Source organism: Pelodiscus sinensis, chromosome 10 (assembly GCF_052426305.1).
Source record: "Pelodiscus sinensis isolate ZL-2025 chromosome 10, ASM5242630v1, whole genome shotgun sequence".
NCBI lineage: Eukaryota > Metazoa > Chordata > Testudines > Trionychidae > Pelodiscus > Pelodiscus sinensis.
In genome coordinates, this window is record NC_143061.1 from 38,790,457 (window position 1) to 38,805,376 (window position 14,920).

Below are 14,920 nucleotides of genomic sequence, written 5' to 3' on the forward strand. Positions count from 1 at the left end.
TTGCAGCACAACCCTGATTGATACTCAATAAGCACACAAGTTGTTCCTGAAAGCAAAAGTCAAAAGGAAAAGAGCAAGGTATGAAAACTTATGACCTCTGTTTCTACTGATAATATTTAAAATAAACAACTGGGAAATCAAATTTTCCATGTTACTGGGAAAAAATGCATTAAGGCTAGGATTTACAAAGGAGCGGGAGAAAGCTGGTTTCCACAATCAAATTAGGTAGAATTTAGGTACCTAAAGATGCTTTTGAAACGCTCAGAGTAAATGTTCTTGGCTGACTGGTTGAAGTCTAACATTTTTGGTCTCATCTGACCATTCCAGGAATTCTAGTGCAGCGGCTTTGAGCCTGTAGACTCTTGGGAGGAGGGATGGGGAGCACAGACTATGTCTAAGAGGTCTGCAAAAACAAGTGAGGATGGAAGTAAAGTTTCAGATCCCAGAAAAGGCGTTCTGTTTTTCTGATCAGAGATGTGTGACTGCCCCCCACCTACAGGTCAAAGCACGGAAGTGGCATTACCACAGAAGACCACACTTTAGCGCTCTTTCTCAACCTGTGTCAAAGGCTCTGCCAGCTTGAGGCAGCATGTGCTGTTGAATTTGGTTGTTAGTTTTCAGTCTTCGCCTTCTCCAGTGTTGGGGGGAGGGCGTGTCTGCCGGCCACGGGATTAATTCCCCAAAGGGGCGGGGGAGGTGGACACTTCCAGCTGATATTTTGTAGGGTCTGCAAATGATAAAGGGCTGAAAACCCACTTCTCTAGCGCACTGGACCAGTCACGGGTTGCGGGTTCCCACCCAGCGCCTGGGACTCCCGCGAAGCACCTCAGCTGGACCCCGGTGCCTGGAGCTGGCGCGCAGGGTGTGACCCGGGGCCAGCGCTAGGCCCGGCCCCGCTGCGCCCCTCCTGAGAGGGGGCATGTTTGTCACGCGCTTGGGCAGCGCTGAGCCAGCCCCAACTTCCGCGGCTGTGGCGCCGGCTCGCCGGCCGCAGGTGTCCGAGCAGCCGAACCGAGCCCAGCCCCGTCCGCCCCTCCCCGCTGCTCCGCGAGCCCAGCGGGCGCGTGCGGGGGGAACACGCCTTCGAGGGCGGGAGGGAAAAAGCCCCGAGTTCCGCTTCCTGAAAGCGCCTTGGCCGGGGCTGCGCCCGAGCGCCGCGGGGGGACTCGAGCCGGCGCGCCGGGCACATGGCAGGGGAGCGGAGCCGCCGCTTCACCCGCAGCCGCCTGAGACCCGGCTTGGCGGCCGAGCTCCGCCAGAGCGCCGCCTCGGCAGCCGCCGCCCGCCACCAGCTGCGCGTGAGTTGGAGCCCGCGCCCCCTGCGAGCGGCGCGTGTGAGGGGAGGGGGAGGCGCGAGCTGCGGCCCCGCGGGCACAGCGCCCCGAGTCGGGAGCGTCCGCTAGGGCTCAGCTGGCAGAGCGCGCGCTCCGCGGGGCGAGGGAGAGACCAGATCCCTCTGTGCTCTAGAGCGCTCCGCGAGGCGCGGGAGAGTCTAGATCCCTCTGTGCTCTAGAGCACTCCCTGGGGGCGCGGGAGAGTCTAGATCCCTCTGTGCTCTAGAGCGCTCCGCGGGGCATGGGAGAGTCTAGATCCCTCTGTGCTCTAGAGCACTCCCTGGGGGCGCGGGAGAGTCTAGATCCCTCTGTGCTCTAGAGCGCTCCGCGGGGCATGGGAGAGTCTAGATCCCTCTGTGCTCTAGAGCGCTCCGCGGGGAATGTGAGAGTCTAGATCCCTCTGTGCTCTAGAGCGCTCCGCGGGGCATGGGAGAGTCTAGATCCCTCTGTGCTCTAGAGCGCTCCGCGGGGCATGGGAGAGTCTAGATCCCTCTGGGCTCTAGAGCGCTCCGCGGGGAATGTGAGAGTCTAGATCCCTCTGGGCTCTAGAGCGCTCCGCGGGGCATGGGAGAGTCTAGATCCCTCTGTGCTCTAGAGCGCTCCGCGGGGCATGGGAGAGTCTAGATCCCTCTGTGCTCTAGAGCGCTCCGCGGGGCATGGGAGAGTCTAGATCCTTCTGTGCTCTAGAGCGCTCCCCGGGGCGCGGGAGAGTCTCGATCCCTCTGTGCTCTGGAGCGCTCCCCGGGGCGCGGCAGAGTCTCGATCCCTCTGTGCTCTGGAGCGCTCCCTGGGGCGCGGCAGAGTCTCGATCCCTCTGTGCTCTGGAGCGCTCCCCGGGGCGCGGCAGAGTCTCGATCCCTCTGTGCTCTGGAGCGCTCCCTGGGGCGCGGCAGAGTCTCCATCCCTCTGTGCTCTGGAGCGCTCCCCGGGGCGTGGGAGAGTCTCCATCCCTCTGTGCTCTGGAGCGCTCCCCGGGGCGCGGGAGAGTCTAGATCCCTCTGTGCTCTAGAGCGCTCTGCGGGGCGCGGGAGAGTCTAGAGCCCTCTGTGCTCTAGAGCGCTCTGCGGGGCGTGGGAGAGTCTAGATCCCTCTGTGCTCTAGAGCGCTCTGCGGGGCGCGGGAGAGTCTAGATCCCTCTGTGCTCTAGAGCACTCTGCGGGGCGCGGGAGAGTCTAGATCCCTCTGTGCTCTAGAGAGCTCCATGGGTGTGTGAGGGTCTAGGTACCTCTGTGCCCCAGAGTGCTCCGCTGCATGCAGGAGAGTCTAGAGCCCTCTACAACCTAGAGCATGTGGGAGAGACCAGATCCCTCTCCACCCTAAACAACTCCATGAGGTGTAGGAGAGTCTAGATCCCTATGTGCCCTAGAGCATTCCACAGGATGTGTGAGAATCCAGATCTCTCTGCCCTAGAGCACTCTGGGATACAGGAGGGTCTAGAGCCTTCTGTGCCCTAGGGTCTAGGTCCCTCTGCTCCCTAGAATGCTTCGCTGTGTGTGGGCTGGTTTAGGTCCCTCTGCGTCCTGGAGCACTCTGAGGGGTGTGGAAGAGTCTAGCCCCTCTGTGCTCTAAAGCACTCCAGCAGGCTGTGGAAGGCTACGTCTACACTGGCCCCTTTTCCGAAAGGGGCATGCTAATTTCACAGGTCGTAATAGGGAAATCCGCAGGGGATTTAAATATCCCCCGCGGCATTTAAATAAAAATGTCCACCGCTTTTTTCCGGCTTTTAGAAAAGCTGGAAAAGAGCGTCTACACTGGCCCCGATCCTCCAGAAAAAAGCCCTTTTCCGGAGGATCTCTTATTCCTACCTTATTCCTCCAGAAAAGGGCTTTTTTCCAACTTTGAAGTAGGAATAAGAGATCCTCTGGAAAAGGGCTTTTTTCCGGAGGATCGGGGCCAGTGTAGATGCTCTTTTCCGGCTTTTCTAAAAGCCGGAAAAAAGCGGCGGACATTTTTATTTAAATGCCGCGGGGGATATTTAAATCCCCCGCGGATTTCCCGATTACGACCTGTGAAATTAGCATGCCCCTTTCGGAAAAGGGGCCAGTGTAGATGAGCCCGAAGGGTCTAAAGCTCTCTGTGCCCTAGAGCGCTCCATCCTGTGAGAGAGGGTCTGGGTACCTCTGTGCCCTAGAGCATTCTGTGGGACATGGGAGAGTCTAGTAGATTCCTCTATGCTCTAGAGCACTCTGTTGTCCCTCTGCACCCTAGAGCACTCCACATTGTGTGAGCAGATCTAGGATCCTTTGCACCCTAGAGTGTCCAATCACTTCTGGGGTCTAGATCCCTCTGCATCCTAAAGTGCTCTGCTATGTGCAGGAGGGTCTCCATGCCCTAGAGTGCTCCACCATGTGCAGGTGGATCTAGGTCCTTCTGTGCCCTAGAGTGCTCTACCACAGTGGGCAGATCTAGGACCCTCTGTGACCTAGAGCGCTCCACCACATGCGGGTTGGTCTAGATCCCTCTGTGCCCTAGAGTACTCTGCAGTGTGTGGAAGTGCACAGATTACAGGGAACACTAGATCCTTCTGTGCCATAAAGTGCTCTGTTGGCTATAGAAAGTTCTAGAGTATATAGAGAGGTGACTAGAGTACGATTTGACATGGAGATGTTCAAGAATATAACAAGTTCTGTAATGTACAGTTCTCCATCATAAGAAGTTGGCATGTTACATTGGCATGTTACTCTAGGATATAGAGTGGAATTTATCAGTGAATATGTACTAGTGAATACTGTATAGCAGGGGTGGTCAACCCATTAAATGAAGAGAGTCAAAACAACATCGTAAAAAATGCAGAGCCACACCAGAATTGTTGAGATGCCCCTTTAAAAACCACTGGCAGGCTTTTTGGCCACTTTGGGCTCCCATCAGCCACCGTCATCTTGAGGACACCATTTTGCCGTGCCAGATGGCTCCCCTGCACCCTGAGATTTTAACAGTTTCAGTGAACATTACAAAATTATACTGCATGTGCACCTTTTCACAAAAACTGTAAAAACTGCTTGGAGGGATCCAAATGAGTCACACGAGGGCAGGTTTGTGGACAGTATCAGTGATTTAGGTGGACAAGAAAGTTTTTCAAACATTTTTTATGTATGTTTGATTTTACAGTACAGTAAACCAGGGCCCCAATCATGTAAAGACTTAAGCACATGCTTAATGTAATTCGCTGTGAGTAGTTCCGTTCATGTGGGTTGTTCAGAGACTGTAAAATTAAAGAAGTATGCCTAAATCTTGGCAGGATTAGATGAAAGAACGGACAAATTGCAAGGGAAAATGCCTTTTGGCATGTATAACACCTCTACATATGACTCGCTGCATAACACAAAAAGATATCTCTAATGAAGATGGCTTTAAAGTGGGGCTGTAACCAGTTAACTGGGTGATGCATACTAGTAACTGGTTAATCAGTGCTTTGGCCTGGACCACTTCAGCCTCCCTCCCACAAGATCCTTGGTAAGCAGTTAACTGGGATTTTACATCCCTACTTTAAAATGTTAGCTTTCAGCTTTTTAGCACCTAGATACAGTAAATACAGTAGGACGTTTTTAGCTACAACTTTTAATTTGTCCTTTTGAAGGTCAAGCTGTTTATTGTAACTTGAACCAAGACCGATTTTTGTTTACTACACAAGGGCACAAAGGTTAAGTATGAAAACCTCTTAGTATACCTATAAGATATTCGGACTATGGATTGTTAAAAAATTCTGAGTAAGCTGTTCTCATTCCCATGTGATTTTTAGGTACTTCACATGATGTTTTAAATATTGTCTTCGTGGTTATTATTTTATTGAAATGCTTGTCAGTTTTTGGTCATTTCCTCAGGAAATCCCCTGAGTGAAAAACCAGATGCAACTCTGACACAGTCTTTTGCCCTCATGTTAATATGTGCCTGAAAATAACAGCTATAAGGCCTCCTTCATCATTTGCCTATATGTTTATATAATTATTATACTGGAGGAAAGGGAGTATAATATGCTTTTTATTGAATTGGTATCATTTATCATCTTTTTCAATGGGTGTAAAATGCAGGACATTAGACAATATGATCCATTCTATATAAACAGAAAAGTACATAGTTCTCTGTGAACTTCAGCAATTCAGCGGGAAAGTTTCTGTGTGGAGGAGAGGGGGAGTTCCCCGGCCCTGGGCTACTTACAGGTTCATCGGCTTCTGAATAAACAGCCAAAATAAAACCTTAAAAAAATAACAGCTATGTATAATGCGCACCCTGACTTTGACCCCCCAAAAATCGGAAAAAAGTGTGCATTATACTCTAGATTTTATGGTATGTGATTGGGCAAATTCATACAGGTAAGTATTTCACTTTCCATGTTCCAGGAGAAGATATCTTACTCCAGCAGTGTAAAGAGTTTGAGAACAAGGAAAATCCCCTGCAATTGCCACTAAAAAGCTAGCAATTGTCAGCGGTTATGTCACACTGGTATTTAAGTCATTGTAGTTTCCCCCTATACTTAGAACAGTAAATAACTGAAGTATCTATGTCTTCATGCGCTGGTGGGCCATTTCTTTGGTCTAATGGGTCCTGCACTCCCTTCCAGATAGAAAGCCCTGGAATGGAGCTGTCTACTAAGAAAACAGCCAGGTCATTCTTCCTAGCTATCTGAAAGCCAAATACCTCCCCCCCCCCCCCCTTGCTTTCTGAATTTGCTTTGCTTTCCCTAGTCATCCTTCAGGGGCTAGGGGAAATGATTCATTACCTCTGACACTTAGTCATGAGTGAGTTGAGTTGCATAAGACAGCAGCATTCTAAAGAGAGTTCCAATCATCAAACTATCAATTCAAGAACTAAAGGAGTTTCTATAGCCTTGGCAGGCTGTTTTCCTTCAGCCAAATCTGCAATGCCGAGAGCTGGGGACTAGAATTTGGACCATTTGGAAGTGCCAAATCTCCATGTTTGCTGTTTTCATGTGATTTAGACCTAAAAACTTTTAAGAGTTGAAGAACTTTCTAGGTAGCACACAGCAAACTAAGGCTATGTCTACCCTACAATCTTAAGTTGATCCATGTTAAGTCAACTTACAGCCACCACTGTGGTGGTGGATGTCTACATTTCTTTTCTATTGGTGGAATGTGTCCTTACCAGGAGGAAGGGCAACATGGGGGCCTGAGAGTCATGGCTCTCAGTCCCATGCAACTCCCGCTGGGAGCTCAACTATCTCCTGGGGGCTTCTCACCTTCTCATTTCCAGTTGGCAATGGGAAGCTGCCTGGGACTTCTCACCTCTTTACTCCCAGCCAGGAGCAAGCATGGGGCAGCATCCTGGGGCTTCTTGTCTCTCTGGTGGGAAGTTTTTCACTAGGGGTCTCGTTGACTGCCATGCTCCCAGCGGGCAGCAGGGAGTTGAGATCCCACACTCTGGAGAGGGGGCAGCTGGGCTCCTGGGAGGAGCACTGGCAGCAACCCATGCCAGAAGCTTGTGTGGCAGCATGACTTGTATTCCAGATCCAGCAGTAGCCAAGCAGGGGAGCTGGCTTTCTTGTCAATTGCATGGCTCCAGCATAGCCCTGAAATTGACAAGAATGACGGCCAACAGCCAGTGTTGCCCTAACTACACCAACATAAGACCTCCACCTCTTGGTGAGGTGGTATTATGTCAGCATTACAGAAGAAATCAGTGGGAGGAGCATTTCCATGTGTACACCTCCACTGTTTTATCAATGAAAACTGACTTTCGTGGACAACACTGTATAGTGTAGAAAGGGCTAATTTATAACATTTGCTAGTTACACCTGACAATTTTATACTTTTTAACCTAAACAAAACACTACTGTGTTAATACATGAGAACCAGAATATGAAAATGAAGAAACAAAAATGAAACTGAGGAGTCAAGTTTAATTGAAGAATGTGAATAAAATACAAAATAGTAAACTGATGCATAAATACTGGCAAGGAAATTTAGATTTAAAAAATTTTCAGCTTTATCAACACAATCTAAGTAAACAATAAAAGAAAATCCCATGTTAAAGTTGATAATATTCCTTGAAAAGGTTATACTTGAACAGCAGTGAGAAATTTTTGTCCATCATTTCTGATAGCCTTATTCTGTTGTCTGGTGGAATGAAATCGTGCAGGATTACATCAGAATTTATAGTTTGGTTTGTAAGTCAAAATGCGAACAGTTTGAAGATAATAGTTCTAATTGAGTTTTCATTTAGACTTGTTAGTTGGGGTGCTTAAGGATGTCCAATTGTTGAGCATCAATCACCATCAGCAGGAATAATGGTACTAAAGAATGTGTGTTTTGAAGGTAAAGGTGAAGTACCCACCTTTATACAGTGATTCTGTTGTTGGGCAGATTGTATATTCACTAACTTTGCCTCTGATGCCAAATTACATATTTCTGTGGTTTGTGCTTAGAAACCCAAGCCAAGGTACAAAATTATTCTGTTAAGGGAGAAATTCACTGTACACAAATAAAATCTGAGTGTCTTGGCTTTGTATGGGTCTATCATGGGATTAGGGAAGAAGAAGTGTAATCCATCCTGATCAACTGAATTCAGAGCCAAGGTCCAGGGCTACAAAATTATTTACTGGAATAGTGATCACAGCCTCTCTGCACCTGTTGGGCAGTGTTGAAAGCCACTGTATCTGTGTATAGACAGATTCCATGGAACCTTCCCTAGCATAGTCTTCTGTGCAGGACTGGAGACTGTTTCCACAGTGTTCAAGGAATGCATAGGCATTGCTGCATCCCAACATCAGCCACAACACAGTACCCAACCATTGTGGAAGACCTTGCTGTGATCTTCTGCACTAGGGGTGAATATTAGTTTAGAAAAGAAAAAAGAAAATGTGATGTGTATTAGGCAAGAAATTATGGGAGCTTATTAAGTTTCTTTTATCTCAGCCTCTTCAGCTGAAGTAACAGGCTTATCCATCAACAAAGTTACGTTAGTTTATTTAGTGTGCTGTGTTAATCTTGGCTTCTATTCTTGTTTACTGCACTAATTTGCACAGGTTGTTTATCCCATGATGATGAAACTCCATTATTGTAAATCTTTCTTATTAGAAGTTACCATGGGGCACATGCAGCTTGTTCACACTGAAGCACCATCTTTAGTTATTGCAGTCATGTTCCACGTGATCTTTCTGTACTATGACTGCCTAAGATGTGACAACCTGGGATAAAATCCCTATGTGTTGTCATCCCTTTATGACACTCGGATAGTCCCAAGGAGCTGTAAATCTGGGAGCCCTGCCCACTGTGGAACAACATGACATTTTACCATAGCATGGGGTGTGTGCCAGGGAAAAAGTGTACGGACAAAATCTAGTGGCTTTTTTGCCTTGTGGGCTTCCTCATGAGGGCTGGGGGAACAACTCTAAAGCTGCTATAACTGACATGAGGGATTAGGTAAGCCTCTGGCTGGCTCAGCATATGTGGAGGTGTGGTAAACCAAATGTAAGTTAAAGTAGTATGTAGCTTTTCTGGCTTTGCAGTGGCTCCTCTCTTCCCACTGTCTGCTGTGCTGTTGTAGCACAGCTTATGACATAAGGCATGTGACAGTTTTGCAGAACCCCGGTCTTATCAACAAGCGGTGAGCCCTTTGAGCAGATCTTCAGCTGGTGTAGATTGTCATAGCTCTGTTGAAATCAGTGAAGTTTATGCCAGCTGAGGACTGAACCACTGTCCTCACATTTATCTGTTTTTTCAAAGAGAATCTGCTTTGCCTTTACTCAGAGGCTGCTGTTCCTCTTTCCATTGTAAAAAAATGAAAAAGTAAAATTAAGAAAAAATCTTTCTCTTTTCATACACTCTCTTTTGTTTGTCATTGAAAATAAAATGTCAATAGCCATTTAAAACGCAGCACAATATTCTGTTCATATACTGAAGGCACAGCAAAGTGCTTCTGAATAATCAGGGAAGAAATGTGGATTTGTATTTGTTATTTGGAGTTCTATTATGTAAGTCAGAAGTTTCTCCAGTGCCCAAAAGGGATGAATGAGGAAGCAGAGATTGATGGACAAATGTATTTGCAACACTTCTTGGCACATTTTAGAGAACATAATATTTCAACATTAACGTATCCTGAGGTAGTTGCACAAGTATTTTTTTCCAGAAATCTACAATGTTGTTTGAAAGCTGTGTAATATTACTCATGCTATTCAAGTAATTGTGAAATGGTTAGTTATTTTGGTTTATTTTAATTCTTTATAAATAAAAACACAATTTTAAGTCTGTTCAATAAAATGGTCAAGTTAAACAATTTGCTTAAAATATTCCACACATTTCTTCTAAAACAAAATCCCCCAAAAAGTTGGAAACTTTGTATTACTTCGATTTAAATGTGTAGGACTAGTTTTGAAATCTCCAAGCTCAAGTTAACTGTAATTGTCCGTGCCAGTTGGGTGATTGTTTACACAAATAGCAAGTTAATTTGTCTGTCATTCAATTTTTATGTACAGTAGTAGCAATACATAGATGGGACCTCCTAATAGGTGAGCCAATATTAGACATGGCACATAACTACAGAAGGTGTTTCTGGAAATCAGATTGCTAAGATGCTAGCCAAATACTTGTATCTTCACAGTGCTCCTCTATTTTCAGAACAAAATCAATGGCTGACAGTTTATCCAGGCAGTTTGGAATGGCTGCAATAGTCCTTATCTACATGATTTCCATAAGTGTGGTAACATATTACCCTTAATTTTAATTAGCCCTAAGAGATTTCACCTTTCCTCTCTCTTGCATTAACTTGGTTAACTAGCAGTGTGGAATCAAGATCTTGTGCCACATGAAATTCCTTTCCATTGTACTGTGTACAGCCCAGAGTAGAGGGTTGTAGTATTTAGTGACCTCTCTGGCCTTTTGGTTCTGTTTCTTATAACAGAATGTTAGGTTTCTCTCTCATGTTGTGTTTACCCTGTGCCTGAATTCAACTTTAATAGTTGTTTTGAATACTCATACTTCAAATGTATATTCTGAATAGTGTCTTTGAAACAGGGATGTGTAAACATTACCCTTACTGGGTGATGCTTACCAGTAACTGGTTAACTGCCAGGACTTGGCAGCACCACGGGTTGGCTGGAGCTGCCCTCCATCCATGGGATCATGCTTAATCAGACAAGTGGTTAAATATAACATTTTACAGGTTAACTGATTAAATGAGAATTTACCTTCCTACTTTGTACTCACCAATATGGTGAGTTCACAGGTTTCTGGGGATTTTTAGGTTTAACTTTTAATTCTGAAGATAGTTATCTCTTCAAATATGGTGGTTTCCTCAAAACACTAAAGCTACATCCTCCTTTCATTCTCTTGCAATATATGAAAACAAAGCTGTGCACACTATCATTTGGAGAAAAAGCAATCAGTTTTCAGATTATAGTGTTAACAAGAACACATAACCCGTTAGTATTCAAAATACTAATCAAGACACTGAGCTTGGGTAGTACAAATAACCCTGTTCCAAATTCTGTGGTAGTACTCAGTATTTACTCAGTCCATACTCTTAGTAAAGTGCATTGACTTCAGATGCATGACAAATACAGTAAAACTCTGATGGTCCGGCACCATCAGGAACCCGGAAGTGCTCCGGGCAGCTGGACCATTGGAGCTGCTCTGCCCCCAGCTTCCCCGTTTCAGCCGCTGCTAAAACTGACCAGCGGCTGAATCGGGAACGCCTAGGGAAGAGCAGCTGGAGTGCCGCTGGGTAGGTCCCATAGCGCTGCCCCTCGTGGCTGTGGGACCAACCTGGCAGCACCCCAGCTGTCCCTGATTCAGCCGCTGCTGATACTGACCAGCGGCTGACTCCAGGAAACCCGAGGCAGAGCTGCTCTGCCCCAGCTTCCTGGAATCAGCCCCTGATCAGTTTCAGCAGCAGCTGACTTGGGTACACCTGGGACAGAGCAGCTGGGGTGCTGCTGGGTTGGTCTCGCAGCGCCAAGGGTTGACGCTACTGGACCAACTCAGCAGCACTCCAGCTGCTCTGCTGTAGACGTCCCCAATTCAGCCGCTGCTGAAACTGACCAGCAGCGGCTGAATCAGGGACGCCTGGGGCAGAGCCGGACTATAGGAAGGGGGGGCTATGAAAGGTCTGAGGTCGCATCCCCCCACCCCACCCCAGACCCCTCATAGCCCCCCCTTCCGATAGTCTGGCATATCTGATAATCCAGCACTCCCTGGGTCCTAAAGGTGCCGGATTATCGGAAGTTTACTGTACCATAAATATATGAATTGAATTTATATTGTGAATTTTTGACATTTGGAGGGTACACTGATGATCTGAATGAACACTTTGGGGTAATGGTTTATTCTGGATATGAGCTGTGAATGGGTTCTTCATTTCTGAGAATGTTCTAATATCCTCTTTATGTTAATTGTGTATTGAAATCAGTAAGACATAAGTTGAGATAGTGTTGGTTCTATGCTTCCAGTGTATGCAATGTAGGGTATACATTGCTCTATGTGTATATAGAATTCACTATGTAGATACTACATGTTTGCCTGTAGACCATTTTTAAAATTTAATCAGTTATTTTAAAGGCAATTCATATGTAAAGATGTTATCTTTGTGATACAAACTCAAAAACAAGCAAAGTAAAAGCTAAACACACAGGCTACGTCTACACTGGCATGATTTTCTGGAAATGCTTTTAACGGAAAAGTTTTCTGTTAAAAGCATTTTCGGAAAAGCACGTCTAGATTGGCAGGACGCTTTTCCGCAAAAGCACTTTTTGTGGAAAAGCGTCCGTGGCCAATCTAGACGCGCTTTTCCGCAAAAAATCCCCACTCGCCATTTTCGCGAGCGGGGCTTTTTTGCGGAAAACAGTACTGTGCAGTTTACACTGGCCCTCTTGCGCAAATGATTTGCGCAAGAGGGCTTTTGTCGGAACGGGAGCAGCACAGTATTTCCGCAAGAACACTGACGATCTTACATGATATCGTCAGTGTTCTTGCGGAAATTCAAGTGGCCAATGTAGACAGCTGGCAAGTTTTTCTGCAAAAGCAAATGATTTTGCGGAAAAACTTGCCAGTCTAGATACAGCCACATTGAGTAAAGTATTACTGCTGTTGTAATCAATAGGTATGTTGTCAATGGAGGCAGGATTTCACCATTGTGGTTTCTGTTACTAAGCCTACCTGAAGCCTAAATCCTAAGAAGTGAATTGCCATCTGAATATTTATGCCTTTGCCACTGAGGTCAGTGGTGTTCCATACAGATGTAGGCATCACTCCTCAGCCTGCCCAGAGTAGCGCACTGAAATTGCAATCACTGGGTCCTCTGGCTCTGAAGTCAGGTTCCCCAAAGCCAGCTCAGTCACATCTGCTGCTGTCGGGTCCCATTCAATGAAGTTTTTTCAATTAGATCAACTGTTGCTGGGACTTGTTCCAAAAAGCAGCTGTGTTCCATTTGGTCTGTTGCTAGGTTCAGCTCCACAAAGGTTCCAGTAACCTGTGGCCCATCAAAGTAATCTGATTGTGGGCTGCGAGTTATTTTGCTGACATTGACCATCTGTAGACACTACTCTCTGCCCCTCCCACCATCCAGCCAATGGGAGCTGTGGGATGGCACCTACAAGTGAAAGGGCCACAAGGGCATTCTGGCCACCACTTCCACTGGAAACTGCATGAGGTGGTGCCTGCAGTCAGTCACGGTCAGCAAAATGTCCCAAGTCCCACAATCAGATTACTCTGATGGGCCGCAAGTTGCCCACCTCTGCTCTGGAATCTCTGAATGGAAATTCAAAGCAAAGAAATATCCCCAAAAAATATCCCCAAAGTTTTCCCTAACAGTCCCTGGTTGATTTTGGGTCTCACTACATAATCTGAGTCTCATTACCTGGCTGCTCAGTGTGTTCCACTTTTCCCAGGCTAGACCTTTCTGAGTCTTACCACCTTTTCTAAATACACCTATGAGAAACATGTAATATCTCTTCCAAAACAGAACACAAACTCCAATCAGTACCATGTACAATACCACTCAGAAGTGTACTGGGTGAAATAGTGGTCAATATGAATGAAACCTGCCAGAGCTTGCTTTCCCTCTTTCTTCTGTAGTGGGATCAGAGCGTTTCCTTTCCCTTTAAAATTTCCAAGTCTACCATTCCATTCATTTTTCTCCATATGTCATTGATACATATTTACTAACTTAGTAGTTTCAATACATTTTGACCTGTTAATTGGTATCTTTGATATATTATCTTTTCTAAGTGATAGATGCTTGAAAGGACTCATACTGATATTAAACATTTACATATCACCATACATGATTCTTTACAAGTATAGAGTAGGGATGTAAAAGAGTAGTCGATTAGTCAACTACCTGATAAATCTAGGTATCTCCCTCCTTGCTGCATCTGATATAGAAGCAGCAAGGGGAGGGGGGCAGGAAGCAGGAGCTAGGTCCAGGGGGTGCCAGTTCTTACTACACTTAAAAGGCAGAGGCATAGAGAGGGATCCTGTGTGAAGCAGTCCCGGCTCGCACTGGGTCCCGGACCTACCCCCCACTTGACTCTGCAGTTGAAATGTAGTAGGAGCCGGGCTGCCTTCATGCCTGGCTCCTACAACATTTCAACTGAAGAGCCGCAGCAGCCCCTTATTGACTAATTGTGTACTCCAAGTATAAATTGTACCAAGTATACGATTAGTCATTTACGTGCTACTTAACACCCTTAGTATAGAATATGACTGTTCCCTTGTACTGCAGTAGGCAATGCTAAGTAGCCTCCCCTTCCGCACTTGTACTCCCCAGGACTTGCGTGGGTACATGGGGGGAGGGGAAAATGGTTTCCGGTGCTGTGTAAGATCAACCAAAATCTGGCCCTCACTGCTTTGCCTGTTTTGGAACAAAATGTTAATGTCCTAAAATACCATCATGCGAGTTTGTTTTTAAAGTGTTAGCAAATGCATATAGCAAACATATGCTCATTTCACACACACTCACACACGCAAACATATGTTCATTTCACATACACACATGTGCGCACGCAACATGTACTGGCAGCATTCAGCCTCTTAGCCAACATTACTGGGGTTTTCAGAGGAGCCTAATTCAATCAGAGTTGGGTTCCAGATTCCTTTAGAATTCTTTCAGTTTCTTAAACAGCACAATTCGTTCATGCAGGCTAATAACAAAAGAGTTAAACATCTAATTTAAGGAAATTACATATGCTATCTTTTAAACAGCAAAACCAACTAATTTATTATATTGTCTACATATTATTGCTTTTATATCTCTACATTTTAGTGATGTGTGTGTATAAACGCCAAAATGTGACAAGATATATCTGCATAGAGTCATTTATTTGCTGTATGCATGGAATACATGTAATTCCTTCTGAAGTCTGAATTCTATATTCTGTATAAGAAGTAAAAGGCTTTTCTATCACTGAGTCTGAAATTGGCTTATTTGCCTTTCCCATCTTTGAGGGTAATATCAGCTGACTTAAAGCAAACATGATTTTAGGTTGCTTTGACATGTTGACCTAAATTAAATGATGTAGACATAATGAAATTTAATGAATGCAATTGAGTTAGATACAATGGGGGGAAAGCTTCCTTTCTAAATGTAATCATTTATCAACAAGAATAAAATAGAAATGTCTATATCTGAAACAGGAA

At 45.7% G+C, this 14,920-nt stretch overlaps 1 protein-coding gene across 4 annotated transcripts in view; it reads left to right on the forward strand.

Moving 5' to 3' along the window:
* Positions 1 to 1,104: 1,104 nt before the first annotated feature.
* DOCK10 (dedicator of cytokinesis 10) overlaps positions 1,105 to 14,920 on the forward strand; it is a 258,333-nt gene continuing 244,517 nt past the window's right edge. For 2 of the 4 annotated variants that reach the window (XM_075937572.2, XM_075937573.2), the window contains exon 1: positions 1,105 to 1,298. In XM_075937572.2, the coding sequence (XP_075793687.2) occupies positions 1,188 to 1,298 (111 nt within the window). In that variant the 5' untranslated portion in view covers positions 1,105 to 1,187. The remainder of the gene's footprint in view (positions 1,299 to 14,920) is intronic. The other 2 variants (XM_075937576.2, XM_075937580.2) reach the window with 2 other exon arrangements.